The 17,221-nt window shown below is 33.6% G+C and overlaps 2 protein-coding genes across 2 annotated transcripts in view; one reads left to right on the top strand and one right to left on the bottom strand.

The window, feature by feature from the left end:
* Positions 1 to 204: 204 nt before the first annotated feature.
* On the bottom strand, positions 205 to 4,422 carry LOC144435862 (nucleolar protein 12-like). The gene is made up of 5 exons (XM_078124500.1): positions 4,317 to 4,422; positions 3,355 to 3,521; positions 2,300 to 2,421; positions 1,372 to 1,448; positions 205 to 910 (listed from the first exon to the last, which is right to left on the bottom strand). The coding sequence occupies exons 1-5, from the start codon at positions 4,406 to 4,408 to the stop codon at positions 754 to 756; spliced, it is 615 nt and encodes a 204-aa protein (XP_077980626.1). The 5' UTR covers positions 4,409 to 4,422; the 3' UTR covers positions 205 to 753.
* Positions 4,423 to 4,922: 500 nt separating this feature from the next.
* The window catches only part of LOC144435209 (TATA-binding protein-associated factor 172-like), a 55,153-nt gene continuing 42,854 nt past the window's right edge, over positions 4,923 to 17,221 (top strand). The window contains exons 1-4 of the mRNA XM_078123788.1: positions 4,923 to 5,031; positions 6,311 to 6,434; positions 15,327 to 15,444; positions 16,415 to 16,570. Coding sequence (XP_077979914.1) covers positions 5,021 to 5,031; positions 6,311 to 6,434; positions 15,327 to 15,444; positions 16,415 to 16,570 — 409 coding nt within the window. The 5' untranslated portion in view covers positions 4,923 to 5,020. The remainder of the gene's footprint in view (positions 5,032 to 6,310; positions 6,435 to 15,326; positions 15,445 to 16,414; positions 16,571 to 17,221) is intronic.

Genomic DNA, 17,221 nt, shown 5'->3' on the forward strand with positions numbered 1-17,221 from the left:
TTATTGAGACAAAAAAATGATGGTTTGAACTTAGAGGGCGCAATTCAAATAGAGACACACAAAAGGAAGAAGTATGGCAGGAACAAATAATGAACTATTCCTTGACAAGTCAAAATGAAGTTTCACATGTTCAAAAAAGTGTTGTCACACACAGATGAAAACAAGAAAAAAAAAAACATTTTAGCTGATCAACTCATATCTTTATTAGTTTACTTGCTCTACGCATTTCTCATTCTCATTTTTACATTTAAACTGAAGGAGGCAATAATCATGCCATGTTATTGTGACAGAAGGTTGTTATTCCATGTAAGGTGATGGCATTGGCTGTCTATGTTAAATGATACCAGTACAATTGAAACCAGTAAACCTGAAACAACATTGGCTTCCTCAATCTTACATTGCTACTTTCCACTGTTTAGCTTGACAAATGTTTTACTTACAATGCTAGAGTTTATAATCTGGCTTGACATATCATTTTTAGTAACATTTAATACGACATTTCCTTTGCATGTAACACTATCTTATATAACAGATTTGTTACACTGTTACAGTAAATGACTTGATCTGATTGGCCACTGCTGTCCATAATGTAGGAGTATTCATAAAACTATACATTGTTACAATATACACGATTTAGCAGCACCAACAAACAAACAACCAAAATGTAGCAATGTTGGCAGATTTTGTTGCTCTAGATGACATCTGTTTCGGGTTTACTGATTTCAATTTTATGTTAGATTCAACATCAAGATTCTATTTTTGTGGTTTTCCACCACCCTTTCTTTTCTTTGGCTTCTTTTGTCCAGTTCTTTCTTTTTTCCTCTTTGCTTTTATCTGTTTATTTTTCTTTTGAAGTTTCATAAATCGGATAATTTTCTTTTTTCTTTTTAACTGGTGAGTCTTTCTGGATCTGTAAACAAATGGACAATCATTTTCAGTGTGTAATGACAGCAGTTTGAACAATTCTAATTGTATATTATATTATATTTGTTCCGAACCCATCAACACAGCCTTGTTTAGCTTTTATTGTATACCATTCAATAATGTAGACATGTCAGATGATCACTGCATCAAACGTCAAGTGAAAGAAGCCATCAAGATCAAACACTTAAAGGAAAACAGCACTCCAAGAAATAAAAACATTTTCATCAACTTTGCATTCTAGAGTCATTTCATGATTTCACATCACATGTATTTCATTCACTTGCCAAGAAACACTAAATTGAAACTCTTTGTCGCCTCTATTGTTCTTTAGGTGATGCACCATTGCTGGCCTAATGGCTCCTGGCAGACATGAATATCTATTAGATGAACAATGCATATTCATGACTACTTGTCTGAAGGAAATAAGCATGTATAGACGAGACTTACTTTGAATCTGTTTTTGTTTCGGTTTCTTCTGTGTTACTCTCCTCAGTCTCAGATTTATCTTCATTTGTATAATTGACCTAAAAAATGAAATGTCATGACAAAATTACTACCAAACCAGAAAGACTATAGAGTTTTGACTCTATGATATTTAGTAGTGCACTCCTGACGATCCTGACATGTCGGCGAAAATTTAATAAACTTCAGATACCTGAGTGTAAATAACTACACTTTGAAATTTGCATACATTGTATTATAATTAGACCCACTGTACAATCCTTGATAAACCGAAGTAATTCCCATCTCTGTAACTTTCAAATAATCGAAAAATACTGTAATGAAAATACTAAATGTGCAGACTTGTATATTATGCCTGGGTTTACAATTACTCCAAGAGTACAATTTTACAAAGATCTAATGTCATTTCTAGCTCAAACATTTTGATATGACCAGGGACGCGTTCGATTTGCACAATCATAATCATGATTTATCAATCACAATCATGATTTGCGTTCGATAAATACCAATCACAATCATGATTGGTAATCATAGTAATCATGCCCCCAACCATGATTGACGTGATTACAAGATGGCGGACAACGTAATGATAGGGGATTAGGTCATGCGCCCGTGGCTGACGCAGTGACGGCAAGTTAGGAATGATGGAAAACATTATGTAAATAAATTGTGTTCGGTCAGATTGGTAATTTGTTATCAGTGTAATAATTTTTACGATGTAAAATCATTTAATTTATAGGAAATGTGCAAAACTTTTTAAAAATGTTTACATGTAAGTAAGTAATCATGATCGTGATTGAGGGTTTTGTTTACAACCTCGTTTCGAGAAATGACATCAGATTAATCAATCATGTTTGGGCACATCGAATGCACCCCTGGCCTGTTTCACATTTGTTTGTTAGTTGTTGCTTACCTCATTTGGTCCAATGACATTTTCATCAAGATTGATGTCAGTGATAGAGGTAACAGTTACAGTGTGTTCTGGGTGGTCGTACACAACTGGATCATCGTCTGATTTTAGAAACCCATCAAATGCTAAAAAGATAAGGAAAACATTTTAAAATGTGGGACATGCTGTATTGTGTACCCGTATCAGCTACTGTTGATACCTGACATGGCATATCTTACATTATACCATGCACACGCCATAAATATGGAATATATACTCTGGTCGTTTACGTTTCGACAACGCGTGTCTATGTCATGTCTACATCGCTGGTTCTGCTGTGTTCGAAATATGAGTCACAACATTTAAAATTGCCATTACTTTCCCTGGTTTTTCTTTGGTATTATTGGCGGTGGTATAATTATGTTTTTCTCCAATATTTTTCTTCATTCAGCCAGAAAATACTTGTGAAATAAGGGTGTTGTCGCTGCGACAAAGATCCCTTAGGTCACTCATATTTCCTTACCTGAATGAAGAAAAATATTGGGGAACAACATCTAATTACAGACATATCTATACCCTAGTTTAACACTATGATATCAGTGTATAAATAATTGAGCATGGGTTATTTCTTCCAGATTTATCATCAGATCACACCAATTGGAACTTATTATGGTTGCCTGAAACCTGGAACTGAGCAACCCAATACAATTTTTTTGGCGAGTAAGGTGCTAAACTGGAAAAATTTTAGACCAGAAACACAAACTGAAACATAATTAAGTTGAAAGTGGCCATATGGATAAAAATCGGTATTTATTCTGGATTTTTTATTCATAAACCAACTTTACTTTGTTTTCCTACTAGACAAAAGAATGTGAAACAACATATACCAAGTCCTTGTTTGTAACTCAATAAATTTCCAAAAATTAAAAAAATGTGTAAAATATTACAAACAAGGACTTGGTATATGTTGTTTCACATTCTTTTGTCACGTAGAAAAACAGAGTAGAGTTGGTTTATGAATAAAAAATCCCATAATACTTATCGATTTGTCATCCACATGAGCAAACTACATTAATTACCTCCATATGATCCACTTGTTTTCTGTAATTTTTGCAGCTGTTCTCTTATATATTTTCTTTTCTCTTCTTTTGCTTTACTTTTTTCTTCTTTTTGTTTTCTTTCAATTTCTTGTTTGGCCTTTTTTTTCCTTGCTTCTTTACGCTTGTGAAACCCAGTCAGAAATTCACTATGGACAGAATGGAATGATAATACAGACTGTTACAATAGTTTACAATGTACAAGAAAATGTGTGTTCAATCATGGATACTGGGTTCATAGTATCAAATGAAAATTTCTATAGAGTCCACAAATCTATAATATTGTATCTCAAAGTTCGCTCACGTTTCATTGCGGCTTATCCTGAGATGACAATATGCAGAAGCTAAAATCCTAATTTTGGTAAATTGCCAACTGAGAATCCATGTTGTCCATAATGCAATGGCTAAGATGATCTGGTCACTCGATCACTTACAGCTTGTAAGTTGTAAATCCCAGCTAGTAGTGCACTGATACATGTAATGATGTACGATGTGTACAGTGCAATGTACTACGTCCAGCTAAAATTATAGGACTACTATAGTATCACAGGCACTCGAATCAATCTGTATGATTTTTAAAAAAATGTAACCATTCATTATTACTTTATATTAATACTCTACATTTAAAAAAAAATCATACAGATTGATTCGAGTGCCTGTGTAGCAGTGGACATGTACTAATGTCAATACTGAAGTACACATGATTGGATCATCCATGGATCAGATATACATAATCAATACATTAACTGTGATTGTATCCATGAATGGATCATGTATAACCATGGAAGTATAACCCATACTTCCATGGTATAACCATGGATATATCTCACTAATACATCCATGGTAATGGTATAACCATAAGAACACATTCGTCCCACTCTCAGAGAACGCCGTTCAAAATTAACAATAATCACCCAACGTTAAATTGATGTCATCATACTCACTTTCTATCTTCTGCATCGAAGACAAGATGAAACTTAGTCTGTCGATTCCTAGGGTTCTTCTGTCGAAATTTGTGTTTGGATTTGCTCGCCATGCTGTAATTTCTGACGAAGGTCGCCCTCTACAGAGAAATCTTGGAAATGTTGACCCCCTAACACTTTTGTGTTTCTGATATCAAAACAAATGGCTGTCTTTTCTCTAACAAAACTAATATTTTCTCACTCATGCAAGAAATTAAATAGGAGAAGCAACCCAACTCGACCCATTGTCTTTTTCAACCAGGTTTGTTAACAGTGACTCACTTACAATAATGGGTTATTTATAACGGTAAAGACTAACCTAAGGGTGCTCAATGATGGCGGAGACAAGTTCGTGATCACCGGTGGAGTCGACAACCTTACATTATCTTACACAGAAAGAAGAAAGGGTGCCACGAAATAAACCAGAAATAGGCAAAGCCTTTTAATGGATCTCTAGGAACACTAAGATAACACCCCTTTAAAATTTAAAAAGCGCATACAATCTGAACACGCATCCCAGAGTTGTCATAACAGTTTACCTGGAAAATCAAGTTCCGCAATCAAGCAGTGCATGCTATGGGCTGTCTACGGTGCCCATTCAAAGTTTAGTGGGTACTCGTGGTGCAGAGCAGATATCAGAGATACGCTATCCACTCCCTTAGTCTTCTGCTGGCAACCTGATCAACATGGTCACAAGGTAGGGTGTTTTATTCTCTTTATTATTTGACTGGTATTCATAAATTTATGCAAATTTGAATTTGAATCAAAATAATTATCAAAATCATAATTTATTGACGTCTATTTTATATAAATTTTAGGTAACTTTATTTAACAACCCGCTGCTTCCGTCCATTGGTCTTTCTCATTTTTACCCGATTCAGATTTTTATTTACAAACACGTACCTTGTACATGTTTGTAGACTACTTGTAGATTCTTTTCTGAGGTTTTACTGCAGAGGAATGTACATAATTATTATTATCATTTAAGTCTGTTTTGAGACAGAGTTAAAAAAAAAAAAAAAAAAAGTCTCTGTCAGCGAAATATTTAGATAAATCATTGAAGACTGTAACAAAGTGTAAATGGGAATATATCTTAAAACCAAATCAATGGAACAAACAACAATGGTAGATTTATCTTTTATTGAATTTGACGTGGTATCTTGAAAAATATCACCTGAAATATACTTCATTTTTGGAAAGAGTAGAACAATGGAACAAACAATGGTAGAATTATTTTGATTGAATTTGATGTGGTATTCCTCTCCTCACTACACCCAAACTCCATGATAACTAGAAAATAGTACCAAAAATATACTTCATTTTCGTAAAGAGTAGAACACATATCCAGGTGTCAACCCCCCCCCCCCCCCAACCAATGAAAATTATCAAGTAACCAAATTATACAAAAAGGAAAAACAATTATTTTCAGTTTTAGTTAGATATTCATGTACTTTATTTACAGTGGCAATATGGATGACGAATGGGTGTTTATTTTTAATTTTTAATTTAAAAAATTTAGCATGGCTTCCTACTTGAAAAAAATACTGTGAAGCAGCATAGACCAACTCCATGTTTGTAACTTAATGAATAACACACAGCTGAAAAGTGTAGAAAGTGTTTTATTATACATACAATAACAAATATTTTACATTACATTTTTTGCAATTTATTGAGTTACAAACATGGACTTGGTATTGTTATTTCAATATCATTTTTTCAAGTATGGTGGAGTTGCTTTATGAATTAAAAATATAAAATAAATATGTGTTTGTCATCCATGTGGCCACTGTAACACTACATCATAAATTGTTTTATTTCTATTTTCCCTATAAAGTTCGGGCTCAGTTTAATGAAATTTCCCCGAGAGGGTATAAAATTCAACCGAAAAATATACTGAATTTAACAATTTTAGGTTAGAGCAAAGTGTGCTATAAATGTCTTATCATCTTTGTCTTTTTTTCACACCCTCTCTACAGATTAGATCGATTGTTTCTTCTCCTTGATACTGGTTCTACTCCAGTCACTCGGAAAGCTGCTGCTGAGCAACTTGGACAAGTCCAGAAACTTCACCCACATGAACTACATAATCTACTTGTCAAGGTAACCTATCGTCTCTTTTGTTGTCATTGAACTACAGAAATATCACAATATTACTAAGACTACACATATACTTACCAGATCAGTACTGCAGTGTGTCCTCTGATACACCCTAACTCTAAGCCAATTTGACGAGCCACTGACGCACACAATTTCTAGTGACACACCAAAATTTGGTGTTCCCCTATCTCTTATTATGTGGCGACTCACAAGAAATGCCAGTTTTTCCCATTTTGACTCACAACAGCAAATTTTCGGCACCCAGGACCTGATGATGTTCTGTTAACAGGGTGAAAGCTAAGTCAGAACTTTTGGAAACCGCTTGAGTTGAGTTTTGCCAAGACTGTCCAGTTTTCATTGGTGTTATTGTATTAATATAGTCTAGTTCCTATACAGTATCATTACGATTTATACCTTCCCTCACAGACCACAGTTGGCATCCAGACTATATTAAGAGTTTGTGACTTCATTTTTATACACACTTCTGACAAATAAACTCTAGCATCTGTAGACTGCTTGCAATTGTGAATGCTGTGAAACTGAAAGGAGAAAAACAACTCAGGGATGAAATACTTGTACTTTTTCAGTCATTGCTTTCTATTCTAGCTTTCGTTCACATCACATCTCAAAGACTTTACTGTACAAAATGTGAGGAGTTTACATACATATCATACAGATGTTATTCACAAATTAATTGAATGATGAAAGAATCAAAGCATTGTGATATTACCATTAACAGCAGTGTGGGTATACATTTAAATATTTAGATACCATTAGTCAATAAATATACATCACTTGTGCAAATAGAATTTGAAAGTCAACATAGCAGTAATGGAAGAACTATAGATTTGTGTGCAATTATGGCACTTTCAGATGACATGTACAGTAATATTATACCACACTGACATGTTTAAAACTTCAGTACATATAGCTATAGCTTATTTTTCATGTTTCATAAAAGTCCCTTTATAGAGACTGTGGTTTTGTCATATTTTCACTGAAAAAAAATACATTAACCCTTTACTATTGATATACTGCAGTAATTAGCTGAATTACCTGTCTGGTAATGTATTCACTGGCTTGATTTCTGTTCGTTTAAGTGTAAATATATGATACAGACTACCCATTTGCCAAGTTACATTAGAGGTTGGTATGAGAAAGTTTGAATATTTAGTAACAACTGTAGGCCATCTAGGAGTACCTGCTTTAGAAGCTCAGTGAGTAAAAAAAAAACATGAAATGGTCGAAAATAAGAAATGAAGTTATGAAAAATGCAGATGAATTTACAACATTGTGTTAAATTGATGTAGATTATATATTAACTAAATCAATATGCAAAATCCATATGGATAAAATTCTGGTAAAAAGTTCAATCAGAATATACTGAATACATGATTATTGTCATTCCAGTGTTTGTCCATATTGTGTGGGTTCCATCATTCCAGTGTTTTTCCATATTGCATATTGTGTGGTTTCTCATTCCAGTGTTTTTGCATATTGTGTGAAATTAGTTTTCAATGTTATTGATGTCATTTGTAAAGGATGTATTGAATTCAAAACTGGCAGATCACTTTCTGTACAGTAATAACTGTGAATTGTTTCCACTTGTACACAATGTGTGAAAGTGGTATAAAAAATATGGATGATATATCGACACCAATTTCAACAATGTATAGTACGTCAGCTGGTACATACATATGTGTCACCAACAAAGTGGATTACTCTCTATGGCATTACATAACAAATAGAAGAGTACATGTACTGTATTTATGAATGCAAATACAGTACATACCCAATCGGATTAAAATCCGATGTAGTGTACACGATTTCTGTTCAGCTGTTACCTTTACTGTCATTTACTGTCATTACATACATCTGACACAATACCATAAGTTTCCCGAGGTACACGAGAGTGCTGAGTGAAATCACTCAATGAATGAAAACACATAATGTTCCGAAACATACGGGTACAGTACTTCAGTGCGCTCTGTCCGAAAAGAGCACGAGCACAGAGCACGGACAACAATGTTATCGTTATTGTTTGGTGGTTCTCTTTCTTTCAATTTAGGAAGTAGAGTTTTTTTATTGTAAGGCGGATTCTAGTTGGCTACTCATAAGTACGAGATTGGGTTCGGGAAAACATATTGTGTCAGATGTATGTAAGCGGGGTGCTCACAAAAGAAAAAACGACAGTAAAGATAACAGCCAAAAAGAAATCACGCCATGTACACTACATCGGATTTTAATCAGATAGATGCATACCAATATTGTTTGGTTATATAAAGTACACAGATTCTGGCTCCAAGTTTGATATTTAGTTTTATGACAAACTGACAAATATGTAAGATGTTACTGAATCAGCTGACTATTAAACCGTTGAACTAATGTTAATGATGTGCAAAAGATTTATTACAAGGTAAAAAAAAAAATTGTCAATGTAACTGATAGCAAATAATATTATAGATATTTTTATTTTTAATACAAAGATAAGGGGTTTAGTAAAAGTAGAAGAAGATAAGGTGTCTTAAACGGTTGTCAAACAAAGAGAATATTGAACCAGGAAAGAAAGAGAAATGTGGCAACACAAAAAATCATTTTTAACACAAGGTGTCATTCTTTATTTTAGTCAACAATCAGAGAAAAGACTGAATGCAACACAAAGTCAAAAATCTGTTTTATTTCACCACAGAAAAAAAGAATCCTTAGTCTAAATCACATGGTCACTACCGGTACTCCCTATGAGAATACAAGTTTGCTAAAGAACGTGGAGGAGGTCACTACCATTATTGATCAAGATGTGAACTTTTATCTTTGATCTTTGCATTTCATATTTTCAGTGTTTTTCATGTCCGCTGTGTTAACCTGGTAAAGGCTTAAAATCCTAGTTCAGAATAGAGTGAAGGTTTAGATCATAGATAGACAGAATTTGTTAATTAGACTGTAAGATACATTATGTCATTCTGCCTTCACCGGCCTCAGACAGACTAGTTGTTAGTCAGAGAAATAGAAAAGATTGATTCAGAAGAAAAGAATGATCCTATGTAGTTCTTATGGTTCTACTGACATAACACTAATGTGAGAACCTGGGATTGAAACCCTGGCCTGTAATTGTGGTGGACATCTGTCGAATACAATTTTAAAAGTTTATCAGGAAATGAGGATGTGTGACAAATATTAAGCGAGTAATGTAAAGTCTGAATATCAATATGAAGATTGTCAACTGATGATATTTTTGTGAATGACTTTTGGTTTTACAACCAATTACCAATACTGCTCAAGTTTTGAATTTAGCAGTAGTTCTGAACACATACATGTAGACTAGTAAACAATGTTCATGACTACCAAATACAAATATAATTATGTAAGTTTGAAGTTATTATATATATAATGTTAGACCAATGGAAAGCAGTGGAATTTTAGCTGAAAAAGTTCATAGGGCTAAATCTGCCTACCAAGCATAAAAGTTAAATTTGATCCCTACTGCTGAATAGGTGTACACAATGTATTATAGTATGCCAGAGATGGTTATAATGTGAATGTGTTGAATCTTTCCAAACCACTGTCATGTATCACACATCAATAATGATGTATGCTGTCCTGTTGATGAGTTACATCCTGTGACATCATCACCTCCATGACATTATTAAGAGATGTATGAAAGCAGAAAGGTTGTTTTTACTGTAGTGTTTGTGTGAAGTGAGAATTGACACTTCTGTGTTAGAAGAGGGCCTACATGTATGTGTAGGTATATGCTTAATCTAAGGATGATTCTACTTGCAGTGTTTTTTGCTAAGGTGGGGAACCCCGGTAACAGAAAGGGGTAAAACTGGCAGTGTTTCCCCATAGAATGTATCATAATTTTGGTGGGGGAACCCTGGTAAAATAATGTGGGAACCAGGTAGATTTTACCTACTTACCACCCTTTGCAAAAACACTGTATTTGTGTATTGTTTCTTAGGGTGTCTTTTCCTGAAATATAAAAAAATTATAAATCAATAAAGTTTTCAAGCAACCACCATGGCAAACAATGACTTCAGTGGCAATTTTACTGTAGAACTAGTGTATGACCCAAGGAGATATGCATATAGAATTATGTTTTGATATAGTAGAAAATACAAAATCATAAATATTATAGCTAAAATGATGTAGTCTTGGTATTTCACTCATGGGACATTAAGCTTTTGACACAGAGATAGACATATTTCAACACTATAGACAAACAATAACAGAGACACAATAAACACAGCAGGATCCTTTACCCAATCACATTGAAAACTGATACGCATTGCTATTCTTTCACAGTGCAGTAAAAAAAAGGCTTCTAATGAAAATATCACACATGGACTTTATGATTTTCATAGCTGCATTGTTTATTTTCTGATAATCAGTATATATGTATATCAACTTGACTACTTCTACATCCCCCACTGTGCACAGCACCAATGTAATTGTTTCTTTTGCATTTAGAAGTTGTCTGAGGGTGTGCATTAGATGTCATGTTACATGAGTGAAACACTAAACCTACATCATTTTAGCTGTAAATGGTTATCATTTTTTATTTATTTTCTCCTAATTCCTAATTTGAAGGCATTATCATGGTATGACACAAAATAGAATTAAATATGGTAAATCAGTTTGTTTTCAGACTATATTGTCTCTTTAAATTCTAATTTGTTGCTACTAGAAACATCATAAAAGTACAATAGACAGCCTGTACAAACACTGTCAATTATTTGGAATGAGTTGTTATTTGATAATGTCATATTGATTCTATACATCTGTGATATGAATAATATAAATATACTGTATTGTCATAGTATTCACCAGTAATCTATAATACTTTTATGGGAAAAATAATATTATTAAAATGGATATATATACATTATGAGAAATGAAATAAATTACTCATTATAATGTGAAATGAAAACAAGTTGAATTATAAGGCCTAAAAAATTGTTTGGTTCCAATTATGCTAAATTTTAGAATAGATTTGGTAGGTAGATTTTTTATTTTATTTTACATTTTTTTTTTCATATATGAATATCTAGTTTAGACAGTTATGTTTTCCGTTGTTTTCCATATTGTCTCTGTGTTATTGGTTTCTTCTCATCAGATGTACAACCATTACAGATTGAAAGAATAGTTTTATGTTGTCTTTTTAAGTTGATGTCAGTTTCCGCATCCTCTATTTCTCGCAAGACTAACAATTTTTGAGATTTTATTTTTCTTGAATATGTAAAAAAAAAAGTTTAAGGTCAGCAATGAAAAACTAGGTAGGGTCGGGTAACTGGAACCAAGCAATTTTTTTTTGAGGCATAGTACATGTAAATTGTGATAGTTGGATGGGGTTCAAAGTGTTATTTTAGGATTTCTACTGTTATTCTCAGTATTAGAGGGACAAAATTAAACTGTTATAAGAGTGTCGAAACATGTTCTCATGTACTTGTATGCATTGCAGAAGTCATAATGTTGACCAATATGGCAATAAATCAAATAATAATTATATTTATGACATGAATGTGGTGAAATTTTGTTACCTGTGAAATTTACTGAATGCCAGAGGCTCAAAATAAATCAAGAGTATCAACTTTTATCTCGTGCACAAGTTTTGAAAATAATTCATTGCAAAGTGTGGAATTAAAGTCACAAAGTCAACCAATAAATCAAACAGTTCGTATATTTATGAAGTCTAGACATGGAGGTGGTGAAATGTTTATTTCCAGTGTATGAGAATTATCCTACTGTGTTATTTTGTAATTTCTTAGTACGTGATTTCAAAATAAAATAAAATTTATGGTATTTATATATTTTATGAGGCGTATTACTAATTGTGTTTTTATGCAAAATACGTGACTACCAGTAAGTTTTAGAAAGGAATGATTCTCTTCTGCTGTATTGTCTAATTTAAGTAATTATCCAAAAGTGAACACAAAATATACAGTCGGTGACATTTTGAAAATGACCAACACAGTGATATATAATATAACTAGGTAGTGTCACACTTGACATTGAAAAGTCAAAGTCAAAATGAATGAAGTAGATATTACCTGTAGTAACCATGACAACAACTTGTGCACCATTAATATGGCAGTCTTTACAATAAAATATTGCAGAATCAAAATTTTGAAATGTAAACTTTTCAACTGTTGATTGTAAGATAATGTTATGGAATGTCAAAATATGTATTCAGTAATGTGCACTATGGGAGTATTAGTTTTTTATCAACAATATATTCACTGAAAATTGTTACATTATTTGTAAAATACCAATAAGTAGACTTTGTACATGTCGTTGTCAATCAGAAGTTGATTTTATCTATAAGTAGTATAGCAATATGTTTAAATCATGATTCATGGGGGGAGGGGGTGCTGATTTTTGGATACGATCAATTTGATTAGATGTATTGTACCATATTATTATGAAGTGTACAGGTACACAAATATATTTACCTAGAAATGATTCACTATTGTTCAAGGTGTAGGCATTCTCACAAACCAGGGTTATTATTTCTACTACTACATTTTGAAATAAGTGGGAGGCTCGTTAAGAACATTGCCGTAAAATAGGCCGTGGTTTGCAACGATGAGTGCACGATATTATGAGTAACTTCAGTAAATGAATATAATTATTTAACAAAACAGTTTTCAAAAACTTTACAATTGCAGTTAGTGCAGCCTTACATAAGCTTTTGATTTGTTTCACTTATAAATTCATAATCTACTTTCGTTTATTTTGTTTCATTTCCATGATTCATACCGGATACTAGGATAAATGATACGTGCTATATAGTATAATAATTATATAATATATATTGCAGCTAGGTCAAAGGTCGTATGTTTAGGGTGCACTGACAGTCTGTATGTATGGATAATTGATGTTGTCATGTACCAGTAAACCTTGCTATATGTGGTCATGACCAAACAGGAAATGAGCTACAAAGGGTTAATGTATTGTTATTTTGGTCTTTAGCCTGCAATTCTTGACTATCAACTTACAAATCTTTCTACTGTAAAACAGGATGGATTCCAATCTACAAATAGCCATGCTCACTGTAATAGACGAGTGTGACGGAATAGATTCCAGGCTAAAAACAGCTATGCTATAAAAAAAAAACTGACCGGACATTGATTCCGAGTTTATCTGGATTAGTCTTCATCTACCCGTGGTATTGAATCATTTTGAAGTGATATCTTGAGATTTGATGTCTGGGATAACACTAAGTAGCTGGCTAGGATGACTTTCACAATAGAAGAATCAATACACTTTTAGATCTACTGAATGAACAGAATGAAAACCTAGACAATTTATTTTAGGCACATTGAGAAATTTGTGATTTTTTTTGTAATTACTTGGTCACACTTTTGCTGTACAGTATAAACTTCAAAATGTTGCATAAAATGGACAGTGAAATCAAGTGTAACACAAGGCCATGGGGACTAACAGTCCAGACGTGTTTCTGATTATTTTGAATAAATCAGGTACCCCCAAAGAGTTGTGAGCTTCACAGATCTCAAGATAGTAACACACAAGTCAAGTCTCTGGGCTAATTATCAAGTAACGACTCTATATGTATTATCTCCCTTTTGTGCCTGTCCCGTGTCGATATATTTTCTTTTCCTTTCACCTGCACATCTATTATTTTTCCTCCAGTAGTAGTTTTGTTTATTATTTCCCAAGTACTATTTTCAGATAAAATCAAGACAAAATTTGCAGCTGATCATTTCAATCACGTAAACCTAAAAAATTATGCAATTATTGACTTCTGATGAACGATGTAGTCAATTAGCCTCTGATCTTTCCATGTATGTTTTCGTGATAGAGTATTACAAGGTATATCAAGGACAGCTGGTCCAGATTGTTTTGAAAAGTAGTCAGTCGAGAAAGAGGTCTTGCCAATATTGCTACGATGTTAAATTTTCCAAGCTTGTTAACACTATGGTCATGCAATGTGACCAAAATCCTATCAGACACATACAGGTTTCTGCAGCATATTAAACTATAGACAGTGGAAAGGCTTGTCCTCTGTCTATGATTGCACACAGACTAGCTTTTCGGTTCTTTCTGCCCATTGCTTCTCTGTCGTTTTAGATTTTGTCAGCAAGTTGTCAGTGCTGGCTATTTTTTAGGACGAGTGGACAGAGCCGTAGCAGCCCACAGCAACCCTGTGATTGATAATTATGAGAAATTCTCCAAATATACCTTGGGACAACCTGTTTTCAAAAAAAAAAAGTTGCCAGAGCTGTCAAATCACTTCTTGTCCAGGACAAGTTAAAGGCTGTTATTTCGAGCCCTGAATATGCCTGTTTTTAGCATGTTGATAATACAAGTTCTATTTATGAATGCATCCGGTTTGTATATAAAAAGCAGTCAAACAGGAAATCTTTTTGTGTACATTTATGTATGTTGTCATTATAATATTTACATGTATCCATCACAGAAATCAATTTGAATCTCTATGATGATGACAGGACATGCAAGGTTCCTGAATGAAGACATACATGTAGCAACATTTCAGATAATCCCTGAGACTTAAGTATTTCATAATGCTGTCATTTTTCACAAAATTCCAGAACCGAGTAGCTAGACTCATAGTGACAACATTAAGGTCACGAGTATTTTCCAGCTGAATGAAGAAAAATATTGGAGAATAAAAACATAATTATATGAGTGCCAGTAACATCAAAGAAAAATTGGGGACAGTAATGGCAATTTTGAACGTTTTGACTCATATTTCGAACACAGCAAAACCAGTGATGTAGACACGCATTGCCGTGACATAGTCTGCAACCGGAATACATATTCCATATTTTTTATTGAACCTGGCTCATGCATGGTATGAGTATGACACACTGTCCAGAGTAAGTTGTCAGAAGGTTTGTTGTTTTCCCGTTACAGGTACATGTATATTTAAAGAGTACAAACTGGGATACCAGGATAGCAGCTGGCCAGGCTATAGAAGCTATTGTCAGTAATGTACCACCATGGCAACCTAACGCTACAAAGATTAAAGATGGTAAGTGTCACAGATTTCTACACTACTGTAATTCTCAGTAACCACCTAAAAATAATGATTACATGATTTCTTGGTCAACATGAAAACTTCCATACACTACTCATTCACTACTATAGGCATGCGTGAGAGTAAGTCATTGTGACCCTCTAGGCTCTAGTATGAGGTAAACTGCTACTGCAGGTACCGAGATCGAGAATTCAATCATCGGATATACCTTTAAAGATTTGTCATGTATTAAAATTTACTCATAATAGATAAGCAGTATTTTCACTGACAGAAAAGTGTATGAACATTCTTTCATTCAAAAGACATAATGCCAAAATATGACAGTTTAAGTATGGGTTTTATTTGTACTTTTAATCTTCAACAGGTACAGCGTAAAGGGTCTATGAGTTGTAGGAATCAGCATCTGTGTGTCCATTTGTGCATGGACAGGCCTATATCTCTGACACCTACATGTATAACTCCATCTCAATCAAACTTGACACAAAGGTCACACTATAGAGTATATATGCATGTCACTTTGTTTTGTGGTCTTGACCATTACGGCTTAACATCATCCACATTTGTGGTAAAAATTAATTTCTTCCACCATATCTGAAGAAAGTTGTATACATAGAGACATTGAGTATTATAACCCATGTTATCAGAGATAAGTTTTCCTTGAAGACTTGTCCTTTGACCTTGACTTTCAACTCCAGGCCCAAACAGGAATTTGCTCAATAACTATGAAAGTCTTATAGCTAGATACACAATTTCAAATGTCTATACCTATGTTTAGAAAAGTAAGCTTTCAAGTCAGAAACTTAAGTTTTGACCTTGACCTTCATCTTCAAGGTCAAATAGCAAATTGCTCAATAAATTTGGAAACTTTGTACCTAGACACACCTTATAGAAGTAAGTTTTCAAGTCAGACTCTAAGACAGAATTCCAAAAATATCTTGTTTCTCTCTTTTTTTTCACGTTGTAGAAGCAGATACACCTGACAGTAGTAGAACATCTACACCAGTACAAAGAGACACTGGCAGACTAGAATTCTCACAATTTGACATATCAAGAGTTTTACAGAATGGAACTTTCCTGGCAGGATCATCTGGAACTGAATATGAAACATCAGAAGAAGCCAGTAAGTCAGTTTGGGTAAAAGTTTAGACTGTAGAAACTACACATGTGCTATGATCCCTGAATATAATACATGTAATGAAATGGCACAAGCTGTAGGGTTTATAAGCCGTTTTATTAGGATGAAGCTATACATAAAACCATGATTAAACTCATCTAAAGATAATATAAATACTGCTGTATGCCTTTAATGCCATTCAAAATTGTGTTTTTGTGTTGTTAGCAGAGTTGATGGTATAGTAAGAGTCTCCTTGTCATAATATTTGAATATGTGTTTAAACATATCAAATAATTTTATCATATATAACTTTATTACAAAATTATTATGCCTGATACTAGGTTTGAGGTTTTGCTGTAGCAAGAGATGATTAAGTATTTCTCTGGAAGGGGAATACTTTTGCTTTTACAGTAACAATAAACACCCCCCCCCCCCCCAAAAAAAAAAAAAAAAAAAAAAAAAAAAAAAAAAAAAAACGCACACACACACACAAAAAAAACCCACCCCCCCAAAAAACGACAACAACATACCAAAAAAAACAATATGATAACAAATTGTCACGCAACACAGAGGGCATATTCATGCAACCCCAGGTCACATGTTACTTCATATTCTTGCTTGGTGCTAACTGACTATACACATTTAATATACTGTATT

This window comes from Glandiceps talaboti, chromosome 5 (assembly GCF_964340395.1).
Source record: "Glandiceps talaboti chromosome 5, keGlaTala1.1, whole genome shotgun sequence".
Lineage (NCBI taxonomy): Eukaryota > Metazoa > Hemichordata > Enteropneusta > Spengelidae > Glandiceps > Glandiceps talaboti.

Excerpts from the sequence above, each read along its gene's own strand:
- LOC144435862 (XM_078124500.1), bottom strand. The coding sequence starts at position 4,408 with ATGGCGAGCAAATCCAAACACAAATTTCGACAGAAGAACCCTAGGAAT. Across the intron at positions 3,522-4,316 it reads TTCGATGCAGAAGATAGAAA|TGAATTTCTGACTGGGTTTC; the intron begins GTGAGTATGATG and ends TTCTGTCCATAG. Across the intron at positions 1,449-2,299 it reads ATGTCATTGGACCAAATGAG|GTCAATTATACAAATGAAGA; the intron begins GTAAGCAACAAC and ends TTCATTTTTTAG.